The sequence below is a fragment of the Lynx rufus genome, unplaced genomic scaffold (genome assembly GCF_022079265.1).
Source record: "Lynx rufus isolate CCGP_SWC_20201006 ecotype Redwood Valley unplaced genomic scaffold, mLynRuf1.p SCAF_15, whole genome shotgun sequence".
NCBI classification, from domain to species: domain Eukaryota; kingdom Metazoa; phylum Chordata; class Mammalia; order Carnivora; family Felidae; genus Lynx; species Lynx rufus.
In genome coordinates this window covers 8,411,658-8,438,913 of record NW_025814829.1, presented here as the reverse complement: position 1 = coordinate 8,438,913, position 27,256 = coordinate 8,411,658, and the positions used below count along the sequence as shown (strand labels likewise).

General features: G+C 38.5%; 1 protein-coding gene across 1 annotated transcript in view; it reads left to right on the top strand.

The window, feature by feature from the left end:
- The window catches only part of SPATA17 (spermatogenesis associated 17), a 198,833-nt gene extending 171,932 nt beyond the window's left edge, over positions 1-26,901 (top strand). The window contains exon 10 of the mRNA XM_047077214.1: positions 26,821-26,901. Within this exon, the coding sequence (XP_046933170.1) occupies positions 26,821-26,901 (81 nt within the window). The remainder of the gene's footprint in view (positions 1-26,820) is intronic.
- Positions 26,902-27,256: the final 355 nt, after the last annotated feature.

The window sequence follows — 27,256 nt, the reverse complement described above, 5'->3', positions numbered from 1 at the left end:
GCTTTGAATGGCAACAGCAAATAAACATTCCTTAATATTTTGAATATTTTACCTACACATGTTCCAGTTCAGATTCAGTAAAGTTCAAGGGCATCCAAGTATGAAATAGCTTGTGAGGAAATTCACATTGCTTTCTTAATTTGATTTAGTTGGGGGAAAGGACACTAGTTCAGAAAATAGAACATCATCTTTAATAATTTTGGTTTAAATATAGACATTAAATATTGTACATAGACTAGTGTGTATATAATTTTCCAATAGTTTATAGAAGGAGTTGGCATTATAAAATACATTAATTTCCATTGACTATCTTATCTGCATCTTAATGTTTTATTGTAAAAACTTGCTTATGGGAAGCATTGTTAAAAATGGTCAGAAAGAGAAATATGCCCTTAGAAACAGCATATGGAAAACCGTGCATTTAGATATTTAGGATAAATGTAACTAGGTATTTTATATAAATGATAAAAAAAAGTAGTGCATCAATTACTGAGAGGAATGTAGTTGATGAATAATTATCCAAATAGGAAGGAAATTTAATTCTAAGAACAGTAAACTGTTTGGTACAGTAATTATTTGTTTACTTTGTTTATATCAAAGTAAAACATGTACATAGCTAAGTAAATATGTTCAAAGACTTAGAATGTAATTTGGCATACTCCTGACCCACTCCTCCCCATCCTTCTTATCTAGTCCTCCTTTCCAGAGACCACCACTTTCAATTCTTTTATCCTCTACCTAAATAAGATGCCATCTCTTAATTTATCAGTTTTAGATGTTAGCTATTGACTTTCAACTATGGAAGATATGAATTTAGCTCTTTTATACTACTCTCTCCATGTTTTCTTGAAGTAATTTTAAGTCTTGAGTCAGCAAATATTCACTTTCTGTATTGGGTTTTGGGGTGTTTTCAAAGTGTGGAAAGATTATTTCCTACTAAGCCAAGAAGCGTTCTACGATGATGTTTGCTTTTTGTATAACTTTCTATATTGCCTGGAGTTAATAATTGCCTTTATCCCCATTTACTTGATTTTCTTTACACCTCTTGTCAAGTTTCCCTGTACTCTATTACTGACTTTCAGTATAATTTTTATTTCTGAATATGGCATCTCATATGTAATTGATAGTGATTAGATATAGAATTTTAAGTTGAAATTATCTCTACTCTTTTTTCAAAAACTGGTATCTGTCATTTTGTTTGGGGGAAATTTCCTTGCATTCTTTACAAATTCTTTTCTATTTGTTTTCCGAATTACTTTTTACTGAAACATTATAGTAAGAGATCAAGTTCTCTGTATTGATCCTCAACTTTTTTTTAAATCTTTTTCTCCTATTTCCCTTTCATTGTCCCTTTATTTTACTTTTGGGGAGCATTCCTTGGTGTTAAATTCCAATTTTTCTATCTAGTTGTTTTTTCTGTTTCTGCATTAATTTACTAAAGCTCTTTCTTATTTTTTATTTTTTTTTAAATAGCAGCCTATACTTGCTTAATGGAAGCAACTTATTTTTTAATGTCTCCTAGTATATTTGGGGTGTTAATGATACTTTGTTCTGCTTCTTGAATTGTTTCGAAGTCCTCTAATTTTTTTTTATTTTTTTTAAAGTTTATATATTTTGAGAGAGAAAGAGAAAAAAAATAACATGAGCAGGGGAGTGGCAGAGAGAGAGGGAGAGAGAGAGAGAGAATCCCAAGCAGGCTCCACACCGCCAGTGCAGAGCCTGATGTGGGGCTCGATCTCATGATCTGTGAGACCATGACCTGAACCGAAACCAGGAGTCAGACACTTAACCGACTGAGCCACCCAGGTGGCTTATTGTACTTATTTGTATCTGTCTTTTTTTTACTTATTTGTATCTGTATCTTATTTATTTTACTTATTTGTATCTGTCTTTGTCTTTTAGTTTGGAGGTTTTTCTCAAACATCTGCTAATCTTTGCCTGTTCATTATATTTAAAAATGATTCGCTGAAATGCTAGTTGAACTCATTATGTGCATGGGTAAGGCTTGTTTGATAGCTTTCACCTCAGAGATGGCTTTCTCTGGAGGAGACACTACTCATAGCCATTCAGTTTCCCCAACAAAATTCCCTAGTCTGCCAAGTGTGTTGGTGTTCTGGGAGTTAGGAATGGGGCTGGGGTATAGCGTGGTGTTCTCACCATTCAGTGTGAAAACTTTCACTTAATTGGTACCTTAACCCTCACCTTCTACTATGACTAATGTCTCCAGTTTTTGCTTTTGTTTTATTTCCCCTCAGAAAACAAACCCTTGAACATGGGGAGAGAAAAAGCAGGAGGTTCCTGGGGGACACTTGGAGCTTAGAAGTGTTCCTTTTATTTTTTTAATGTTTATTTATTTTTGACAGAGAGAAAGACAGAGTGTGAAGAGAGGAGGAGCAAAGAGAGAGGGAGACACAGAATCCAAAGCAGGCTCCAGGCTCTGAGCTGTCAGCACAGAGCCCGACTCAGGTCTCAAACTCATGAACTGCGAGATCATGACCTGAGCTGAAGTAGGATGCTTAACTGACTGAGCCACCCAGGAGCCCAGAAGTGTTGCTTTAGAGACTTTTAGCCAAGTCCTGTGCCTCACTTTTGCTTTCTGAGATATCTGAAGATTCCAATGCCTGCACGTTCTGGGTTTAGCAAGGAAGAATAGGATAGAATTTTATTGGTATCCCTATTTCCAGACACAAAGTTGTCTCTGTTCTCTGTTCCTTTTGAGGCTGGTACCACTTCTCATCTGTTTCTCAACATAAATTATAATTTGGGTCACTGCCATCTCCCAGTTTCATTGAAGATGTGGTTTTATAGATGTTTATAGTTTCCATGTTTCAGAACAAATTTCTTTTTTTTTTTTTTTGGGACAGAGAGAGACAGAGCATGAACGGGGGAGGGGCAGAGAGAGAGGGAGACACAGAATCGGAAACAGGCTCCAGGCTCTGAGCCATCAGCCCAGAGCCCGACGCGGGGCTCGAACTCACGGACCGCGAGATCGTGACCTGGCTGAAGTCGGACGCTTAACCGACTGCGCCACCCAGGCGCCCCTCAGAACAAATTTCTAAAAGGATAAGATAGGGCAAGAAAAATATTGCTCTGCCCTTTTAAAACTGGAAGTCTCCTAACTGAGTAATTTTGAACTACAGGTCTATACAAAGTTTTATACAAAGGTTTTGAAATAATAGTGTATTTCCCAAAACAGAACACCCAAAACATTTTATTCATACCAGTAGGTTTTCATTTTAAAGTGTATTTGAATGTGGGGCGCCTCGGTGTCTTAGTCGTTTGGGCATCTGACTTCAGCTCCGGTCATGATCTCGCAGTTCACGAGTTCGAGCCCCACGTCTGACTCTGTGTTGACAGCTCAGAGCCTGGATTCTTTGTCTGCCTCTCTCTCTCCCCCTCCTCGACTTGCGCTCTGTCTCTCTCTCTCTCTCAGAAATAAATAAGCATTAAAAAAATTAAAGTATATTTTAATGTAATAGATGGAGGATGACACAGAAGGCGTGGATCCTACCCCCAGGAACCTTATCATCTATTGGGGAACATGAAATATGTGTGGGAATTACTATGACACCATCCAGAAGACATAACAAGGACAGTGAGAGTGACAGGGGTATAATTATGCACCATATGCATTCAGTGCAGGGAGATTTAACTTACGTCTGGAGAGAGAAGGATTTCCAGGAGGAGGTAGCATTTTTGCATGGGAATTAATGTTTGGGTAAGATTTGCACCTAGCGAGAGCTTAATAAATATTTTCTGAACATAATACTGTTCAGCTTTGGTGGTTTGACATTTTTCTTTCTGCTTCTGTGAATGGTAAACATTCTTTTCTTCAGTGCAGTATATCAGCTGCAGTCAGTTTCACTTATTCTTGTCTTAGTTTTCCTGAGAGGAATTAACAAAAACATTTTTATAAAGAAAACATACCATTCAATGACAGTTATTGATATAGCCTATAATTACAAAAAAAAAAAACCTTCCTGTGAGAATTCCATTATATTAATGATGCGTGTATATTATTAAGAATTATAAACATTGAGTAATAAACCTTCAAGTTCACATGTTCCCAGATGTTATTTTGGGACTACTAGATTAGCAATTTTTCAAAAACATAAGCAGTAATTAGAAATCTTTCATAATTTCTTTCAGAAACGGCACTTGGTTTTAATTCTTTCATTTAAAAAACTTGTAAAAAAATGGTGTCAGAACCATTGACATTTTTATAGCTTGACAAAAATCAAGGATAATTAAAATGAAATATTTGTTGCACAAATTAAACTGCAATTAATATGTTTTCTGCCACTGCTTGAAGGATAAGATTAAAATGGTGTTGTTAGCAGACTCCCTGCCGTGAGACTAATTTCTTGATTTTTATGCCGCACATTATCACACACATTCTCAGACCAAAAGAGTAAACCAACAAGTAAGAAACATTGTTTGATGAAAATGGTATACAGAAGGAGATAAACTGGCTTTTCTGAAAGCAAGGTCATATTACTTTTATTTTAAGATGTGATGACTAGTTGATTCCAAGGGTAAGATTTACACTTTTAAAGCCATTAAAATAAGTAGAAAATTGCCCTTCATTTTAGTTAGCTACACCTTTTAAATTTGCCAGTTTATTGTTTCAGGGGTGTTTGCATTTTCAAGAGGTAATTAGAAAATGAACAAGATATGTTAGGCAGAGGCCTCCCCTCCAGCTAACCAAGAAATAATAATAACTCCCATCACAAAAACTTAGATGTGAACAGTTTCAAGGAAAGTGGAGGGAAAGTGCATCTGTTACTTCCTTGGGAGGAGGATCACTTTTTCTCACTGGAGCCCATAATCAAAAAAGGAAAGAAAACAAAAACAAAAACCCAAAACCTAACCCTGACAAAAGTTATTGTTATAAAAAAAAATTCTCCAGCTGCCACTTATCCAGATAATGCATCAAGTACTATTTCTATGTGAATATTTTTTCTGGCTAATTACTTTTTGACATTAGACACCATTTGTGGTCGAATGAAAGAAAGAAGTAACCATTATTAATAGTCCTCTTTATTTCTCCAAATGTCTCTCTTGGGCAGTGCTACTTAAGGGATGTAAATGCACCAGTGGGAATTAGAAATTATGGGCTAGGCCCCATTCACTGAACACCTCTTCGTGGGGAGCTGGGAAGGTGTCAATGCATGTTGTGTGATGATAGCATTAAGCCATGGCAGTGCCTGTTGAAGAAGTGATGAATGGAGCTCTGTTCATATACAACAAGGCCACGGTGCCCCTTTCACACTGCCTCCAGAGAAAAGGCAACGAAGATAAGTTACTCAGAGGCCTCCCCTCCAGCTAACCAAGATATAATAATAAGTCCCATCACAAAACTTGCTTGATGCTCACCTACATTCTGCACTGCTAATGCCAAATGCACTAATAGGTTTCAGACATCAGAAAATGTTGCCCTCCAAAAATCTTAGAGCAGATAAATCGATCTTTTTTAGGATAGCTTAGTGGGTTTTGGTTACTTGAAATGACACTAATGTTGTAGTGACAAATTTGGTGGTTGTAGTAATGCTCTTAGTTTACACTCTCATTTCATTCAAGTTAGTTCTCAAATGTCACATGAGAATAGTCTTTCCTGACCACTCGATTTGAAATTCCAAGCCCTTCTCCCTACTCTGCCTCATTTTCCTTCACAGCATGTATTATTATCCAACTGATTTATTTGCTTATTGTCTGTCTCTGGTTACTAGAAATTTAAGTTTCATGAGGATAGGAATGTTTGCCTGACGTATTCATTGCTATATCCTCACTGCCTAGAGCAGCACTTGGCCAAAGAAAGAAAGAAAGAAAGAAAGAGAAAGAGAGAAAAGAAAAAAGAAAGAAAGAAAGAAGAAAGAGTGAGTGAATAAATGAAATGAATTACTTAAAAAGAGCAGAAAGAAATTAAATAAATACAATAACTCCTGTTGATAATATGAAGATCTAGGTTCAGTAGAGGGTCATGAGAATTATTCATTAAAGCTTCATTTATACTTGATTTTTAAATTTTTTTTTTTTTTCAGCGTTTATTTATTTTTGGGACAGAGAGAGACAGAGCATGAACGGGGGAGGGGCAGAGAGAGAGGGAGACACAGAATCGGAAACCAGGCTCCAGGCTCTGAGCCATCAGCCCAGAGCCTGACGCGGGGCTCGAACTCACGGACCGCGAGATCGTGACCTGGCTGAAGTCGGACGCTTAACCGACTGCGCCACCCAGGCGCCCCTATACTTGATTTTTAATCTCAGTGAAATTATACTGAAATGAAAACCTTTTCATAAAACCAAAATGTCAAGTTATAATTGATATATGGTTAGTGTTCATGAAAAGTTATTTACAACTTACCCTGTGAAGAATAGTAAACAATACTGTGAATCCCTTAGTTCATATTTTTATTTGTGTTCTCATTCATTCGTTTGTTCATTCAGTGTAACTTGTGTCCTAGGATGCATGTATCTGTAATATTTTGTAGAGTATACAAGTCTGTTGGACAGTGAGTGCACCATGATATAGCTTTACTGTGCAATAGGCATACGGGGGATTCTTGCATTTGAAGTGGTTATGTTCCATAAAGTCAGTGTGAATACTGAATCAGCGAATACTGAACCACTGCTCCTAAGAAGAATACAGGGTTAGGTTCCTGAGAACCTGCGGTCAACATTTTTGTCAACTGACCAATATATAACCACTGATTTGTGTGTGTTTCTGTTTAAGCTTATTTAATATATATTGTTGATTCATTAGCACCTAACTCCAGGCTAACAGCACTAGAACTCATACCTGAATGCAAGTTATCTAACATCTTTTCTCCCTAAGGAACATAGTAGCCTTCTTCCACTTAGGAACACTAGACCGCAATGCCGCCCTGTCCTTGGGGTCCATTTTAAATGGTGAAATCACCAACAAAAAGGTGAAAAAGGTGTCACTAAAATTAGAACACAAAAGGACACTTGTTTACAGCATAAGATCTGAAATGAGAAAGCAGGCCTCAGCTGGGATGTGTGCATCAGGTCACTGCTTTTTTGCCACTCTGCTTATATCTGTGGGTGAGTGAAAGCACTGTGAGCATTGATTAGGAGGTTACAAATAAATTTTAGTAAATTTGCAAATAAGGACTCTGAATAGTGATGATCAATGATTAGCATTCTTATAAAGAAGTCACCATTGAATACATTGCTATAGCCTCTTGACTGGTGAATCTGGGCATTATCATCTTTGCAAAACATGGCCACAATGAGAAGTCCTGTATTTCCATTCAACCAGGATTTATTGAGTCCTGACTGGACAGGCGATGTACTGGTGATGTAATGTACAAGACAAACACACCCCCTTCATTTTCCATAGAGCCCATAGATGAATATCTGTTACTCACTTTCTCCCTACTTTATTCTCTCTCCTTTTCCTCCTCCTCCTCTTCTTCTTCTTCTTTCTTCTTCTTCTTCTTCTTCTTCTTCTTCTTCTTTTCTCAATCTCTCTCTCTCTCTCTCTCTCTCACACACACACACACACACACACACACACACACACACACACTCTCCTACCTCTCCTGATTTCTCTGTCTCTCCCCCAAATACTTTTAGACTCAGGTTACTGGTGGTACAGAGGAACCTGGATATAGCATCTGCTAGTTGGAAAAGGAAAGGTTCCCGAGTGTGGAGTGGACTTTAGGAGGACTCTCTTGGTGATGGAGAAAGGGCATGCAGTTTCCATCTTCTTGGCTTCTAGAGTGACAGGGTTGAATGAGAGGATAAGGAGGTGCTATACCAAAAGGCCCAAACTTTGAGCAGATTTGTGGTTTCCCGAAGGCTACATCTGTTTTTTCATCAGTCATTCCTTCAGCCACATAATACTGACCAAGCCCCTGTGTCGTATGATACAGTGTGCTAAGCCCTGGGGAAGAGTGAGAAGAGTGTGAGCAGTCTATTTAGTTCTTTCCCCTCTCGAGAAGTGTCTTGAAGTGCCAAATCACCTAGAGGCATACAGTTTCTTTCCTACTGAGAAACACATAGTATTTAGGAAGGTCACAATCCTCGTTTCAGTTGCTCTTCCCACTCTGTGTGGTTTTGCCTTTAGCCACTCCGACATTATCTCTGAGCGTTTTTGCAGCACATTTTCCAGTACACTAACCGTATACAAGCCCAAACTTCCCTGTTAGTGCCAGTTTCATACAGCATTCTGTCTATTTAAGATGCGCTGTCATTGGATATGAAAGTAATGCTCCGGGAACCTCTTACCCCAGTATCGTTAGCTTTGTCACAAAACGAACTGAAAGGCTACAGATCATTCTAACTATAGCATTGTATCTACTTGGATGTTCCATTTCAATGACTCTTATTTAGATGACATTTTTACTGTTTTTAGTTGAAAGTAAACAGATAAGGCTGTACAAATATATTTCTATATCTAGATCTATTCCTTCTGATATATCTTTATATCCTATATCTCTTTTATTATGGCCATAATACATATCCACCATAACACAATGAACTGGTCAAACAAGAAACTTCATTGTTTATCCTTCACTTTGCATGTCTGGCCACCCATTTCCTGCTTGTGCATTTATTTATTTATTTATTTATTTTTCATTTTTTTTTAATGTGTGTTTATTTTTGAGAGAGACAAAGGCAGAGACAGCAGGCAGGGCAGGGCAGGGGCAGAGAGAGAGGGAGACACAGAATCCGAAGCAGCCTCCAGGCTCTGAGCTGTCAGCACAGAGCCTGATGTGGGGCTCCAACTTGTGAACAGCGAGATCATGACCTGAGCTTAAGTTGGACACTTAACCGACTGAGCCACCCAGGCGACCCTCCTGCCTGTGCATTTATAACCAAGACTATAAAGATGGAGGAGGAGTATGAACTAAATAAAAGAAAACAGATAAGAGGCACCTGGGTGGCCCAGTCGGTTGAGCGTCCAACTTCGGCTCAGGTCATGATCTCGCAGTTCATGCGTTCCGTTCGAGTCCCACACTGGGCTCGGTGCTGACAGCCTGTCAGCACCCAGCCCGCTTCCTATCCTCTGTCCCCCTCTCTCCATCCCTCCCCCGTCTTGCACTCTCCCAAAAATAAATAAATATTTTCTAAAACAGATAAAACGATAGCAGATAAATCTAGTAAGAAGAAAGATATATAAAAATGGAAAGAGAATCAATAGAAACTCAAATATGCAATGTTAGAATTCAGATGTACTCACATTGAAATAAAAGTAGGAACGTGTATACCAAAGTCAAATATAAATGACCTTTGAATAAGCAACTATTTAGGAATATTCATTCAAAACTCTTGCCTTCATCCTTCAAATTAAAGGCACCTGAGAGTTTCTTAGTTTGAAAATAGCAAACATTTATGAAGTATCTGCTGTATGCCAGGCATGGTTTTAAATGCTTTATATGTATGAACTCTTGTAATCATTGCAACAGCACTATGAGTAAAGTATTATTTTCAGGTTATTTCATCTCTTTCAAATGAGGAAACAGGAACTGCAGAGGTTACGCTAGTTTTCCAGGGTCACAGAGCTCTTAAGAATGAAGCTGGATTTCAAACCCAAGAAGTTTGGCTCCAAAGCAATATTGCCTCAGAATACAAGTCCCAAGAAAGTTTCCAAACAACACTTACAAATACCATCAGTGATACTCAAAGCATAATGTAATATACAAATGAACCTGATGTCCTTTTCACGTTCAGACTGAACAGTGCATCCTGAACTCAGTGTCCGCTAAAAAGGGGTCCCTTGAGAGCATACACAAATGGTTTAATTGGAAGAGTACATGATAAATCCTAAAGCTTTGGGATTCAGAAGAACACAAATAATAGAGAACCCTTTAGGATGCTTTCCTGAAAATGCAGAGTGAACAGGGAGAAGACGAGAACTCCTGCAACTTGTAACCATATTTTCTCAAAACCGTAGAAATGCTCATGCCATCACAGAATCTTCCACATGTAATGAGAGCAAAGTTTAATTGTGCAGGAATAATGCCAAGATATCTTTTCAACCTGCCTATGAACTCTCGTTTGAAGACTATGGAAGAGCCCAAGTGCGAGCTAGACTTAACTGTGGTCTCATTTGGGAGGTATTTTCAGTTAAAATAGTATTTAGTATTCTGGTAAAAGTTCTTGCCACTGTCTCTCTCTCTCTCTCTCTCTCTCTCTCTCTCTCTCTCTCTCTCTCTCTTTTAAGATCTAAGAGAAAAATCTTTGCAATGCTTTAGAGCTGAATATTTTAAAAAGTATTTTAAGCTGAAGAGTATGCGCTTAGCCTTTGATTTCCATCCAATCCCAGAGGTGTTTGCTGTGGTGTATCGGCCCTGTCCTGTTTCCCAACATTCAAGCTGGTTGTTTAAGGACTCAGTTGTGAGTACCTGGTGAAAAGCCTTAAATAACTAGATAAACAGCCCAGCTGCCAACCTAAAGCAATCTTACACTTAGGGGGTGAGTGGCCCAGGAAATTTGCTCTTTGTCATTTTGACTTGGGTTTGAAAATGGACCTGGGCTGCATTCCAGCTCAAAGAGCCGTTCACTTCCAAAGACTCCTAAATTGTCCCAAGGAGCTCATTTTAGCAGTGGATTATTTGTGTTTGGCCGGGCATCCTAATAGCAAAAGCTGTCTGCTTTGGCAAGCGAAGGCTATGGCAGGATTTAGAATTACTATCCCCAGTGTTTTTCTTGATGAGGTTATTTTTCAGGAAAGCAGTCCCCCACCCTCCATTTAAAAAGTGACACTGCCTGAGTGTTGTGCAGGCAGTCTTCTTGAACTCATAAAGGGCCTCCCACGGCAGGGTGGCCTGTTCTATGTATCAGAGGCGAAGTTGAAACAAACGAGAAGCAGCACCAGGTATTTACCAAAACCAAAGCTGTCTGAATGACACATTCATCTTTTCCTATACCCGAGGTGGCAGTTATTGGTTGACTAGGGATGAGGAAGAATTTGGAGGTTTAAATTTAAAAATAAGAACGATAAAGAATTTGTGAAAAATTTTCTTTAGGGGATATAGAGCGTAGGTACTTGAAGAGTCGATGCTTATTTATCTACACAGTTGTAAATTGGGCCTATTGTCCGACTCTCCCCCTGGCCTGTGAGGCCTCCAGGTTTTGCTTACCATCAGCTGGAAGCTAACTAGCATAGTACCTATACACTGCAGGGGCTCAAATGTTACCGGAAGGCAAAGGTGAGATTAGAACACAGGATCAGGTAATGCTTCACTCATCGTATCAGAGGAGTCCAAAATTAAGTACACGAGAAGATCCCCAGGACTGAAGGAAGGAAAAGTTAGAATTTCTACTTATATTTAGTTTTACCTCATTTATATACCTGTTTACATTTTAATATCACAGTATGATACATGTAGAATTTAAAACAGATAATTAGGTGTATATTAAAGAGTGCTTGCTCAAAAATATTTTTACTGATGGTGGATAATGATAAAAATTTTTGAGTCCCACTTTGCTGCTTTATTGCCCCATAATTAGTCTCTCATAGGTGTCAATGGAGTTTATTTAATTTGAGTTTTAAAATAACCTGGTGGGCAGAATATGAATAGCATTTTACCATTGAAGGAAAAGGGGAAGAAAATACTAGTGCTAAGTGCTGGGGGTTTTATCCTGGTTAATCCTCACAGCAGCTCCCTTTTATAGCTGATGAAGCAGAATGTGCTATTATTTTCTGGAATAATTTAAAGAGAATTGGTATCATATCTTCCTTGTTGGGTAGAATTCACCAGTGAAATCATCTGGGCCTGTTTTGGAAGATGATCAATTATTGATTGAATTTTTAAAATAGATATAGGCCTTGGGGCACCACTGGGTGGCTCAGTCAGTTGGGCATCCGACTTGGCTCAGGTCATGATCTCACAGCTCATGGGTTCAAGCCCCGTGTTGGGCTCTGTGCTGACATCTCAGAGCCTGGATTCTGCTTCGGATTCCGTCTCCCTCTCTCTCTGCCCCCACACCCTGCTCGCACTCTGTCTCTCTCAAAAATAAATAAACATTAAAAAAATTATTAAAAATAGATATAGGTTGATTCAGATAGGCTATTTCTCCTTGTGTGAGTTGTAGTAAATTGTGTCTTTCAAGAAGTTGGTCCATTTCACCTAAGTCATTAAATTTTTGATGATAGAGTTGTTCATAATATTCCTTTATCATCCTTTTGATGTCTGTGGGGTCAGTTGGGATGATCCCTCTTTCATTTCTGATATTAGTAATCTGTGTCTTCTCTTTCTTTTTATTCTTAGCCTGCTAGGTGTTTATCAATTTTATTGATCTTTTCAGAGAACTGGCTTTTGGTTTTGTTGATTTTCTCTATTGATTTCTTGTTTTCAATTTCATTGATACCTGCTCTGATTTTATTTACTTCAGCTTACTTTCAATTTAATTTCTTCTTTTCCAGTTTTCTAAAGTGGAGTCTCAAATTAGTGGTTTTAGATTTCTCTTCATTTCTGCTATATACATTCAATGCTATAAATTTCCCTCTAGGGACTCTTTTTGCTGCATCCTACAAATTTTGATAAATTGTATTTTAATTGTCATTTAATTTGAAATATTTTTTTTTTATTTCTCTTGATGTTTCTTCTTGGACCTACATGTATTTAGAAGTATTTTGTTCAATCCCCAAATATTTGGGGATTTTTCAGTTATCTTTCTGTTATTCATTTCCAGTTTAATTCCATTGCGATATTACAGTATACTTTGTATGACACTTACTCTTTTAAATTTGTTGACATACATTTATAGCCTTGAATGTGGTCTGTCTTGGTGAATGATCCATGTGAGCTTAAGAATATGTTGACTGGGGATGCCGGGGTGGCTCAGTCAGTTAAGTGTCTGACTTCAGCACAGGTCATGGTCTCATGGTTTGGTGAGTTTGGGCCTCACGATGGGCTCTGTGTTGACAGCTCTGACCTCGGAGCCTGCTTCAGATTTTGTGTCTCCCTCTGTCTGCCCCTCCCCTGCTCATGCTCTCTCTCTCTCTCTCTCTCTCTCTCTCTCTCAAAAAAAAAAATAATAATAATAAACATGTTTTTTTTTAAATAGCATATGTTGGCTGTTGGGTACAGTAGTCTTATAAATGTCAGTTAGACAGAGCTGATTGATAGCTGTTCTTTTCAAATATAGACTTACTGATTTTCTGCCTGGTGGCTCTGTCAGTTTCTTAGAAAGAGGTGACTACTACAGTGACTAATTCTCCTTGCACTTCTGTCTCTTTTGCTTCATGTATTTTGATGCTCTGTTGCTAGGCACATACACATTAAGGATTGTTATGTCTTCTTTGAGAATTGACCCCTTTATCATGAAATACCTGTCTTTATCCCTGATGATTTCCTTACTCTCAAGTCTATAGTATCATTACTCCAGCTTTCTTTTGATTAATGTTAGCATGGTATATCTTTTCTATACCTTTACTTTTAGTCTGTTTGTATTTGTTATTTAAAATGGGTCTAGGGGCGCCTGGGTGGCTCAGTTGGTTGAGTGTCTGACTACTGATTTCGACTTAGGTCATGATACCAGCATTGTGAGATCAAGCCCTGCCTCAGGCTCTGTGCTGAGCATGGAGCCTGCTTAATATTCTCTCTCTCTCTCTCTCTCTCTCTCTCTCTCTCTCTCTCTCTCCCCCTCAGCTCCTCTCCCCTGCTTGTGTGTGCTCTCACTCTCTCTAATAATAAATAAATAAATAAATAAATAAATAAATAAATAAATAAAGTTGTTTTTTTGTTCACAGTCTTTGCCTTTCATTGATGCATTTAGACTCTTCACATAAAGTGACTGTTAATATAGTTAGATTAATATCTACTGTATCTGTAACTGTTTTCCATCAATTACATTGTTCTCATCAATTACATTCTTCATTTTTTGTTTCTGTTTTTGCTTTCCACTCTTTCAGGCTTCTCTGGTTTTATTCAGCATTTTATATGATTCCATTTTCTCTCTTCTCTTAGCTTATCAATTATACTTCTTTCCAAAAATTTTTTTAGTGTTTGCTCTGGAGTTTGGAATATACATTTATGACCAATCAAAGTCCACTTTCAAATAACACTATACTGCTTCCTACATAGTTTGTCTACCTTATAGCAGATTATTTCCAATCCCTTCCTCCCTGCCTTCCCTTACAACACTGTGGTCATTCATTTACCTCATCTATAACCTATAATCACGGATTATATTTTTGTTATTATTTTGAACAAGATGGTACCTGAAAGGTAATTAAGAAAAATGAAAACAAAAGGTTTCATTTTACCTTCATTTATTTCATATCTAATGCTCCCCATTTGTAACCTGTATCATTTTCCTTCTCTCTGAAAACTTCAAAGTTTTCTTTTTTTAGAAAAGAAACTGCTTTTCTTGCAAAGTAGCTGTGCCTGTGACAGAGTTCTTCATTAGTCATCAAAATATGTGTCTGTCTGCAAGTCTTTGTTTCTCCTTTACATGAAGGCTAATTCTGGATACAGAATGTAGGTGTTGGTTATTTTCTTTCAACACCTTTTACTCCACTGTCTTCTTGCTTGCATGGTTTCTGAAGAGAAGTTCAATGTCATTCTTAAACTTGATCTTCTGTATGTAAGGTGGTTTTTTACCATTTGGATTCTTTCAAGATTTTTCTCTTTTTTTTTTTTTTAATGTTTATTTATTTCTGAGACAGAGAGACACAGAGCATGAACAGGGGAGGGTCAGAGAGAGGGAGACACAGAATCCGAAGCAGGCTCCAGGCTCCGAGCTGTCACCACAGAGCCCGATGCGGGGCTCAAACTTATGGACTGCGAGATCATAACCTGAGACAAAGTCAGATGCTCAACTGACTGAGCCACCCAGGCACCCCAAGATTTTTCTCTTTGTATTTGGTTTTCTGCGGTTTGAGTATAACATGATTAAGTGTAAATTTTCCATGATCTCTCAGCTTTCTGAATCTAGTTTCATGTCTGTCATCAATTTAGGAAAGTTTTTAACCATTATTACTTGAAATGTTCTTTTCTGTTCCTTTTTCTATGTCTTCTGAAATTCCCAGTATGCATACATTAAACCTAATGTGATGAGTTCTTGTGAACCTCTTCGATATCTTGCACGTTCTATTTCACTTTTTCATTCTCTTTTCTTTTTGAATTTCAGTTTTGTAAGTTTCTACTGACCTGTCTTCAAGCTCACTGATTCTTTCCTCATCTGTGTCCAGTTTACTGATGAATCCATCAGAGCCATTCTTTATTTCAATTACAGTGTTTTTGAATTTTAGTATTTCCTCGGGTTCTTTTTTTATAGTTTTTGTCTCTCTGCTTACATTACCTATGTGTCCTTGCATGTGGCCCACTCTTTACATCAGCACCTTTAGCTTATTATTAGTCATAGTGAAATCCCTAGCCTTATAATTACAAAATTCCTGCATATCTGAGTCTGTTTCTGATGTTTGGCTTGTGTCTTCAGATTTGGGTTTTTTTGGGTGTTTTTGTTATTGCTTGCCTTTTAGCATGAGTTTTAAATTTTTGTTAGACACTAGTCATGGTATATTAAGTAAAAAGAACTAAAGTGCATAGGTCTTAATATGAGCTTTTATGTTTTCTGCCAAGGAATTAGGCTATTTACTGTTTGCTATAGCTGTGGTATCAGAGTTAAAATTTTCTTCAGTGTCCTTTTTCTTTTCTTCATTGTTTTATTTGAATGTACTTAGAGACTCTTTAAATAGGGTCTCAGGCTTGTAATGATTTTGGCTGTGATCCCCTGCTTTCATACAGGAGCCTAATGAGGTGGTGGTAAGTTGTGGGAGGGGAAATGTTCTATAGTCCTATGATTAGGTCTCAGTCTTTTAGTGACCCTTAGTTGGGTATTTCTCTTCCCTCAGATTGGTCAGGCTTTGATGATCCCCCAGGCCGGTAAAATAGTTTCACTTAGGATAGGACTTGTTAAAGAGACCAGAGCGCTCTGGGAATATTCATAAATGGCTACTTTAACCCTTCCCCTCTGCTGGAAGCAAGAGTTAGTTCACAGTGAGAACCGGGTAGACCTCCTAGGGGTAAATCTCAGGACAGCACAGGAGCCCTCCTATTACAGGACCCTTCAGAATTCTTAACTATCAATTAGTCTACACTGAGCCACCAACAATTTGTCAATTACAGTTGAAGGTGTTCGTGGGGTATTGTCTTCAGTGCGCTTCTCTTCCCGAACTTCTCCTCCCAATAAGTTGTGATCCTCTGTATCTGCCTGTCCCTCCCATTTTCAAGGAGGAAGTTTGCCCTGTGACCTCAGTTTGCTTATGGATCCAAGAACAATTGACTTAAAATCTGTTCAACTTTTTCCTGTCGTGATGTGATGGGAGTGATGACTTCCAAATTCTTTTTTACATATTGGACTCAGAAACCAGAGTCCAGATGAGTAAACAAATTCAAGTAGATTGAAGACCTCATCCAAGCTGAGAACACTAGTAAATGGTAATGCAGGGATTCCCACATGGTTCTGGGTAGGCTAGAGCTTGGTGTGGGGCCCAGCACATGTTTGACAAATGAATCAGTGGCCCCAAAGCCAGGCCAGAGCCCTTTGTACTATGTCACACCACCATTGTCAAAAGTCAGTGATTAGACGGGGTCCAGGGTAACAGGGTTTAAAGAAAATAACCAAACAAAAACTCCCCTCGGTAAAAAATAAAATAAAACAATGGAACATTCTTAGGGATATTACTGACAGAAACAAAAAATTACCTGCATAATAAGGGAAAGCGTTAGTACAAAGGAAGCCTAATCAGCACTAGAATACTTTGGTCAAATGTGGAGAACTACCTGAGATGTAAGAGATAAAGAAACCTCAGACTACACCATTTCCATTTTTTATCAGTTTGGGAAACTGCTACCTCTAGACAGGTGTTCAGACTATGAAAGTGGTTCATAAAGACAGATGCAAAGATGATTTTGAAAGGTTGGAAAGTGAGGCCTTTGGAGGAAGAGCATTCTGTGTCTGGAGAAGAGGAGGGTGGAGGTCAGCTGAATAGGTCTGCAAGCATGTGAAGAGTATGCCCACCTCTAACTTTTATAGAGCACAAGGCCAGAGCACCAAGAGCTCCACGTAAAATTAAGACCAAAAGTTGGCAAAATATCAAAGACGAGGATTTAATAATTGTTACCATGACTCGGTTATCTATTGGTGGGTCTGTAATATTTGGGTGAGTGATAAAAGACATAAGTTATACATAATTATGTAGTGCATATAATTTATTTTCTTATATTTATTTCAGCAGAGTCATTAATTATATTTTTATTTTTTTATCTAATTTTATTTTTATTTTGTTTCTGCTTTTAATTTTTTTAATGTTTGTTTATTTTTGAGAGAGAGAGAGACAGAGACACAGAGTATGAGTGGGGGAGGGGCAGAGAGAGAGAGAGAGACATAGAATCCAAAACAGGCTCCAGGCTCTGAGTTGTCAGCACAGAGTCTGATGTGGAGCTTAAACCCACAAACCATGAGATCATGAGCCAAAGTTGGATGTTTAACCCAGTGAGCCACCTGGGCACCCCTTTTTTATTTAATTACATTTTTAGAACAAAGATTTTGATCTAATTATTATTACATTATTAATGATGATATAAACTGGATTTTAAAAGAAAATGTGAATCTATTTAAGACTTTGTAAAGTTTATTTATTTATTTTGAGAGAGACAGAGACCGCACACATGAGGGAGGGGCAGAGAGACAGGGAGACAGAGGGCTCCAAGCAGACTCCTCAGTGTCAGCACAGAGCCCGACATGGGGCTCGAACTCATGAAACCATGAGATCATGACCTGAACCAAAACCAAGGGTCAGACGCTTAACCAACTGAGCCACCCAGACGCCCCAGAAAATATAAATCTATTTAAAACATATACAGTTTGAATACATTTTTATCAAGTATAGATTAAAGTAAGTGTAAAAAACAAAAATTTTAACTTATTTCCATGTTTTAATGTAGCAGGATTCATACACAGAGAGTCCTGACACCGAGGCTTTTCTTTCCAGGAAGCAACTTTATTCCTGCCTGCAGCACTCAGTTGGGTTCTTACCAAAGAACTGAGCCCCGATCACCACGTGGTGTAGTTTTTTAAATACATTTTTTACTTCTTTGTCTCCATATATGGTAACACACAAACATGTAGTCTGATTAAGTGGTCTCATGGTACAAGGTTGTGAGGGAAGTTGTCACATATGTGTATAGTCAGGTTGCCTTGAGGTATTTTTTTTTCTTTCCTTAGGGAAAGGACCTTACCACGTTAAAAATGAGTTATTTTAATTCAGAATTATCTATTATATCAAATGAGTTCATTTAATTCAGAATTATCTATTATATCAAAATGAGGGATAAATATAATTAATAAATATCAAAAGTTTAAACTAAAATAATAAAATTAACTTTTTCATTTAGTTTATTTTTATTTTTATTTTTATTTTATTATTTTTTAAATGAAATTTATTGTCAGATTGGTTTCCATACAACACCCAGTGTTCATCCCAACAGGTGCCCTCCTCAATGCCCATCACCCACTTTCCCCTCCCTCCCACTCCCATTTTATTCTCAGTTTTTAAGAGTCTCTTATGGTTTGCCTCCCTCCCTAAGTTTTTTTTTTTTTCCCCTTCCCCTCCCCCACGGTTTTCTGTTAACTTTCTCAGGATCCACATAAGAATGAAAACATATGCTATCTGTCTTTCTCTGTATGACTTATTTCGCTTAGCATAACGCTCTCCAGTTCCATCCACATTGCTACAAAAGGCCATATTTCATTCATTCTCATTGCCAAGTAGTATTCCATTGTATATATAAACCACAATTTCTTTATCCATTCATCAGTTGATGGACATTTAGGTTCTTTCCATCATTTGGCTATTGTTGAAAGTTCTGCTATAAACATTGGGGTACAAGTGCCCCTATGCATCAGCACTCCTGTAACCGTTGGGTAAATTCCTAGCAGCGCTATTGCTGGGTCATTAGGGTAAATCTATTTTTAATTTTTTGAGGAACCTCCAGACTGTTTTCCAGAGTGGCTGCACCCACCCAGTTTGCATTCCCACCAACAGTGCAAGAGGGTTCCCGTTTCTCCACATCCTCTCCAGCATCTATAGCCTCCTGATTTGTTCATTTTAGCCACTCTGACTGGCGTGAGGTGATATCTCATTGTGGTTTTGATTTGTATTTCCCTGATGAGGAGTGACGTTGAGCATCTTTTCATGTTCCTGTTGGCCATCTGGATGTCTTCTTTAGAAAAGTGTCTATTCATGTTTCCTGCCCATTTCTTCACTGGATTATTTGTTTTTCGGGTGTGGAGTTTGGTGAGTTCTTTATAGATTTTGGATACTAGCCCTGTGTCCAATATGTCGTTTGCAAATATCTTTTCCCATTCTGTCGGTTGCCTTTTAGTTTTGTTGATTGTTTCCTTTGCAGTGCAGAAGCTTTTTATCTTCATGAGGTCCCAATAGTTCATTTTTGCTTTTAATTCCTTCGCCTTTGGAGATGTGTCAAGTAAGAAATTGCTGTGGCTCAGGTCAGAGAGGTTTTTTTCTGCTTTCTTCTCTAGGATTTTGATGGTTTCCTGTCTCACATTCAGGTCCTTCATCCATTTTGTGTTTATTTTTGTGAATGGTGTAAGAAAGTGATCTAGTTTCATTCTTCTACATGTTGCTGTCCAGTTCTCCCAGCACCATTTGTTTAAGACCCTGTCTTTTTTCCATTGGATATTCTTTCTTGCTTTGTCGAAGATTAGTTGGCCATACTTTTGTGGGTCCAATTCTGGAGTCTCTATTCTATTCCATTGGTCTAAGTGTCTGTTTTTGTGCCAATACCATGCTGTCTTGATGATTACAGCTTTGTAGTAGAGGCTAAAGTCTGGGATTGTGATGCCTCCTGCTTTGGTTTTCTTCTTCAAAATTACTTTGGCTATTCGGGGCCTTTTGTGGTTCCATACAAATTTTAGGATTGCTTGCTCTAGCTTTGAGAAGAATGCTGGTGCAATTTTGATTGGGATTGCATTGAATGTGCAGATAGCTTTGGGTAGTATTGACATTTTAACACTATTTATTCTTCCAATCCATAAGCATGGAATGTTTTTCCATTTCTTTGTATCTTCTTCAATCTCCTTTATAACCTTTCTATAGTTTTCAGCATACAGATCTTTTACATCTTTGGTTAGGTTTATTCATAGGTATTTTATGATTCTTGGTGCAATTGTGAATGAGATCAATTTCTTTATTTGTCTTTCTGTTGCTTCATTATTAGTGTATAAGAATGCAACTGATTTCTGTACATTAATTTTGTATCCTATGACTTTGCTGAATTCATGTATCAGTTCTAGCATACTTTTGGTGGAGTCTATTCCATGTATAATATCACGTCATCTGCAAAAAGTGAAAGCTTGACTTCATCTTTGCCAATTTTGATGCCTTTGATTTCCTTTTGTTGTCTGCTGATGCTAGAACTTCCAACACTATGTTAAATAACAGCAGTGAGAGTGGACATCCCTGTCATGTTCCTGATCTCAGGGGGAAAGCTCTCAGTTTTTCCCCACTGAGGACAATATTAGCTGCAAGCTTTTCATAAATGGCTTTCATGATGTTTAAGTATGTTCTTTCTATCCCGACTTTCTCGAGGGTTTTTATTAAGAAAGGATGCTGAATTTTGTCAAATGCTTTTTCTGCATCGATTGACAGGATCATATGGTTCTTATCTTTTCTTTTGTTAATGTGGTGTATCATGTTGATTGATTGGTGAATGTTGAACTAGCCCTGCAGCCCAGGAATGAATCCCACTTGATCATGGTGAATAACACTTTTTATATGCTGTTGAATTCGATTTGCATGCATATTCATCAGGGATATTGGCCTGTAGTTCTCTTTTTTCCCTGGGTCTCTTTCTTGTTTCGGAATCAAAGAAATGCTGGCTTCATAGAATGAGTCTGGAAGTTTTCCTTCCCTTTCTATTTTTTGGAACAGCTTGAGAAGGATAGGTATTATCTCTGCTTTAAATGTTTGGTAGAATTCCCCAGGGAAGCCATCTGGTCCTGGACTCTTATGCTTGGGAGATTTTTGATAACTGATTCAATTTCTTCACTGGTTATGGGTCTGTTCAAGTTTTCTATTTCTTCCTGTTTGAGTTTTGGAAGTGTGTGTGTGCTTAGGAATTTGTCCATTTCTTCTAGGTTGTCCAGTGTGTTGGCATATAATTTTTCATAGTATTCTCTGATAATTGCTTGTATTTCTGAGGAATTGGTTGTAATAATTCCATTTTCATTCATGATTTTATCTATTTGGGTCATCTCCCTTTTCTTTTTGAGAAGCCTGGCTAGAGGTTTATCAATTTTGTTTATTTTTTTCAAAAAAAACAACTCTTGGTTTCATTGATCTGCTCTAAAAGTTTTTTAGATTCTATATAGTTTATTTCTGCTCTGATCTTTATTACTTATTTTTCTTCTGCTGGGTTTGGGGTGTCTTTGCTCTTCTGCTTCTAGTTCCTTTAGGTGTGCTGTTAGATTTTGTATTGGGGATTTTTCTTGTTTCTTGCGATAGGCCTGGATTGCAATGTATTTTCCTCTCAGGACTGCCTTTGCTGCATCCCAAAGAGTTTGGATTGTTGTATTTTCATTTTCATTTGTTTCTATATATCCTTTAATTTCTTCTCTAGTTGCCTGGTTGACCCATTCATTCTTTAATAGGGTGTTCTTTAACCTCCATGTTTTTGGAGGTTTTCCAGACTTTTTCCTGTGGTTGATTTCAAGTTTCATAGCATTGTGGTCTGAAAGTGTGCATGGTATGATCTCAATTCTTTTATACTTATGCAGGGCTGTTTGTGACCTTGTGATCACCCAGTATGTGATCTATCTTGAAGAATGTTCCATGTGCACTCGAGAAGAAAGTATATTCTGTTGCTTTGGGATGCAGAGTTCTAAATATATCTGTCATGTCCAACTGATCCAATGTATCATTCAGGGCCCTTGTTTCTTTATTGATCCTGTGTCTAGATGATCTATCCATTGTTGTAGGTGGGGTATTAAAGTCCCCTGCAATTACCACATTCTTATCAATAAGGTTGCTTATGTTTGTGATTAATTGTTTTATATGTTTAGGGGCTTCCGTATTTGGGGCATAGACATTTATAATTGTTAGCTGTTCCTGATGGATAGACCCTGTAATTATTATATAATGCCCTTCTTCATCTTTTGTTACAACCTTTAATTTAAAGTCTAGTTTGTCTGATATAAGTATGGCCACTCCAGCTTTCTTTTGACTTCCAGTAGCATGATAGATAGTTCTCCATCCCCTCACTTTCAATCTGAAGGTGTCCTCAGGCCTAAAATGAGTCTCTTGTAGACAGCAAATAGATAGGTCTTGTTTTTTTAATCCATTCTGATACCCTATGTCTCTTGGTTGGAGCATTTAGTCCATTTACATTCAGTGTTATTATTGAAAGGTATGGGTTTAGAGTCACTGTGATGTCTGTAGGTTTCATGCTTATAGGGATGTATCTGGTACTTTGTGGTCCTTGCAACATTTCACTCACAGAATCCCCCTTAGGATCTCTTGTAGGGCTGGTTTAGTGGTGACGAATTCCTTCAGTTTTTGTTTGTTTGGGAAAACCTTTATCTTTATCTCTCCTTCTATTCTGAATGACAGGCTTGCTGGATAAAGGATTCTAGGCTGCATGTTTTTTCTGTTCATCACATTGAAGATTTCCTGCCATTCCTTTCTGGCCTACCAAGTTTCAGTAGATAGGTCTGTTACTACTCTTATGTTTCTACTTTTGTAAGTTAGAGCCTGTTTATCCCTAGCTGCTTTCAGAATTTTCTCTTTATCCTTGTATTTTGCCAGTTTCACTATGGTATGTTGTGCAGAAAATCGATTCAAGTTATATCTGAAGGGAGATCTCTGTGCCTCTTGGATTTCAATGCCTGTTTCCTTCCCCAGATCAGGGAAGTTCTCAGCTATGATTTGTTCAAGTACACCTCCAGCCCCTTTCTCTCTCTCTTCCTCTTTTCAAATTCCTATTATACGGATATTGTTCCATTTGATTGCATCACTTAGTTCTCTACTTCTCCCCTCATACTCCTGAATTTTTTTATCTCTCTTTTTCTCAGATTCCTCTTTTTCCATAATTTTATCTTCTAATTCATCTATTCTCTCCTCTGCCTCTTCAATCTGAGCTGTGGTCGCCTCCATTTTATTTTGCAGCTCATTTATAGCATTTTTTAGTTCCTCATGACTATTTCTTAGTCCCTTGATCTCTGTAGCAATAGATTCTCTGCTATCCTCTATCCTTTTTTCAAGCTCAGCAATTAATTTTATGCTATTATTCTAAATTCTTGTTCCGTTATATTGCTTAAATCATTTTTGATCAATTCATTAGCTGTCCCTACTTCGTGGAGTTTCTTTTGAGGAGAATTCTTCCATTTCATCATTTTGGGTAGTCCCTGCTGTAGCTCCAAACTGCAGGGCATGTCCCCTGTGCTGTCCAGAGTAACTTGTGTTGGTAGGCGGGGCTGCAGTCAGACCTGATGTCTGCCCCCAGCCCACTGCTGGGGCCACAGTCAAACTTGTGTGTACCTTATCTTCCTCTCTCCTAGTGGCAGGACTCACTGTGGAGTGGTGTGGCCCCTGTCTGGGCTGCCTGCACACTGCCAGGCTTGTGGTGCTGCTTCGATGAGATCTGGCCAAGGGCGTATTAGCTAGGGTGGATCTGCAAGGTAAGCATAGGGGCAGGAGGGGCAGGCTTAACTCCCTTTGCTGTCGGTGGTCCCCTGCGGGAGGAGCCCCGCAGCACAGGGAGGGAGGCAGGCCAGTCAGAGGGATGGAGCCACAGAATCCACGGGCATTTGCACCGTGCAAGCAAGTTCGGTGACAGGAACTGGTCCCCTTTGGAATTTCGGCTTGGGGATGGGAGAGGGAGATGGCGCTAGCCAGCGCCTTTGTTCCCCCACTGAACTGAGCTCTGTCTTCAGGGGCTCAACAACTCTCCCTCCCCACGTCCCTTTGCCCTCCGTGCTCTCCGAGAGCAGAGCTGTTGACTTTTAACACTCCAGATGTTAAGTCCCACTGGCTGTCAGAACTCATGGAGTCCGGCCCCTCCGCTTTTGCAAACCAGACTCGGGGGCTCTGCCTTGCCAGGTGGGCTGCCCCTCCACCGCCCGGGCTCCCTCCCGCAGGACTGTGTAGCGCACACCGCGTCTCCACCCTGCCTACCCTCTTCCGTGAGCCTCTTGTCTACCTTGGCTCTGGAGAGTCCATTCTGCTAGTCTTCTGGTGGTTTGGGGGTTATTTAGGCAGATGGGGGTGGAATCTAAGCGATCGGCAGGACGAGGTGAGCCCAGAGTCCTCCTACGCCTCCATCTTCCTTTAATCTCTCATTTAGTTTTTTGAAACATAAATTGCCATGTGTATTTATAAAAAGAAAACACTTGGGACGCCAGGGTGGCTCAGATGGTTAAGCATTCAACTCGATTTCGGCTCAGATCGTGATCTCACGGTACATGAGATCAAGCCCTGTGTAGGGCTCTGTGTCAACAGTACCGAGCCTGCTTGGGATTCTCTGTCTTTCTCTCTCTCTGCCCCTCCCCGACTCTCTCTCTCTCAACATAAATAAAATAAAATAGATAAATAAAATAAATAAAATTTAAAAAATAAAAAGAAACTTTAAAAAGAAAACTCTTCACAGTTGTAGATTTCTGTGTGCCTACATAAAAAATCACTACTATGCTTCATACATATGCCTAACTTCCATACATTCAAATTTAAGAGTAATATGAATTATTTACTACTGCAAAATGCTCCTACTGTGTCATTGGCAACCCTTGCAAATACCGTGTTGATTCCTGAGTACCTCTAGAATCACAATTTGAACTAAAAAGAAAGCAAGAATATGGATATTGGGCACCACAGGAAAATAGTACTTGATTATATAAAGTTTTGTTGCATTTTTGCTATTTTTTTCAAATTAATTAGTTTTTTATCTAAGTGTTTCTGTCGCTTAAATTCTCTTCATACTCAAAAGCAGCGTCTGTTAAAGCATAACTGCCTTCATGTCCCTTGGGCTCTGTCACTTTGTTTCACTAACACAGAGCAACAGGTGTGGGGCTTCTCCCTGGGGCCTGGATAACGTTGGTCCTAAAAGCAGAGAATTAGGGTTAAGAGCTCTAGCCGGAAGAGAGAGCCAGGTCCCTAGTGGCAAAGATACTCACATGTTCTTCAGTACATGTATGTTTTGTGTGTTTGTAATGGATGAACTCTGTAAGAGGTGGGCTCAGGGCAAAGGTCCTTGTTTCCAAGTTTTTCTTAAAAAAAAACAAAAAGGGGCGCCTGGGTGGCGCAGTTGGTTAAGCGCCCGACTTCAGCCAGGTCACGATCTCGCGGTCCGTGAGTTCGAGCCCCGCGTCAGGCTCTGGGCTGATGGCTCGGAGCCTGGAGCCTGTTTCCGATTCTGTGTCTCCCTCTCTCTCTGCCCCTCCCCCGTTCATGCTCTGTCTCTCTCTGTCCCAAAAATAAATAAACGTTGAAAAAAAAAATCTTTAAAAAAAAAAAAAAAAAGAGAAAAAGAAAAAGAAAACTATCCCAAATCATCTCCATTAAGTATAGGCCTCCTTTACAAGGAGACACATATATTTTTTTATAGTCTGACCATTTATCGATAGCATTCACTGTTGATTTAGTACTTTACCTCTTATTGTGCCTTTTTAACATGCATGAAGAGCATCCATTTGTATCACTCAAATGCTGCTTCTCTGGGTACTGAGTAAAAAAAAAAAAAATGATTTTTCCCCTCTAAACTCCTTTAGCATTCATTTGAATCAATGCTATGGTACTTACCACAGTCTGCCCTCTGTTATGAGTATTTGGCTATATCACCTTTCCCATGTCATTCATTCAGTCAACAACTATTTCTTACCAAACAAAGCACCGATTCCTATGAAGCTTATAATCTCATGTGGGACACAAAATAAATAAATATTCAATCTCCTGGAGCGGCAATTAAGAAAATAGAGCCAGTTAAGACAATAGAACGTTTTAGGAGTGCTATTTTATATATACAGGTAGTCTGGGAAGGCCTCTGTGAACAGAGATGTGATAAAAGGAGGGAATGAGCCACGGAAATAAGTGGAGATAAAGCTGTCTAGGTGGAGGCGTCTGTAACTATAAGGACTGGAAAGAAATGTGTTCCGTAAACAAGTGTTGCTAAAGAGGGTCAAAAGAGGGGGAATGTAGAGGAAAAGAAGTCATGTCCGAAAAGGACCCAAAAGTACAACTATGTGGGGGGACTTATAGGTCAAGGTAATAAAATTTAGATTGTAAGCTCCTTTAAGATAGGTGACTAGGTGTGGTCTTTGCGTCACTCAGAGGTTCTTAATAGTGCCACCCATGACTATGACAAGCTATGTGTTTAAGGAAACTTCTGTACCTCTGGCTTTCAACTGATAACAATTATCTGTTAATTTTGTCTGATTTGAGGATATGACAGGAAATGTGAAGTGCAGTTAAATAGCTATCTAAGGGGCGCCTGTGTGGCTCAGTCGGTTAAGCGTCCGACTTCGGCTCAGGTCATGATCTCGTGGTCCATGAGTTCGAGCCCTGCGTCGGGCTCTGTGCTGACCACTCAGAGCCTGAAGCCTGTTTCAGATTCTGTGTCTCCCTCTCTCTCTGACCCTCCCCCGTTCATGCTCTGTCTCTGTCTCAAAAATAAATAAACGTTAAAAAAATTTAAAAATAAATAAATAAATAAATAGCTATCTAAAAGTGTAATATAATATAAATTACAATGAAATAATAATAATAATAATAATAATAATAACAATACAAAGTAAGGTCTCTGTGGTAATCTTTGATCTTTTTCCTCCCAGGATTTCCAAACTGTATTACCATCATTTGATCTCTTCTCAAAGTATGGAAAATTATATTCAAAAGCTGGACAAATTATATAAAGGTATGCTATTTTGCTAAGAAGTATTTCAAAAAGTATATTAAAAACATTTTAAAAATCAAACAAGATTGACTTTAACTCTCAAGCATTTTTAAAACTGTGCTATATTTATCTATAATAAAAATTTATCTTTTGTTCTGATTTAATGGCTTTAACATTCAAAAATCATGGATTTTCTTTTTCAAATCTCCAAAATAGACTCAAAACACATTAAGAGAACTGACAAAAATCTGAGGTAACCTTTTAAGTTAATTAATACAGTAAATAGGTTTACACAATGCAATGAGAAAAATACTGATAGTGTCCAAAAGTTAAAATAGTATAAAATATTATATTCAGTATGTGTGCTATTTGAA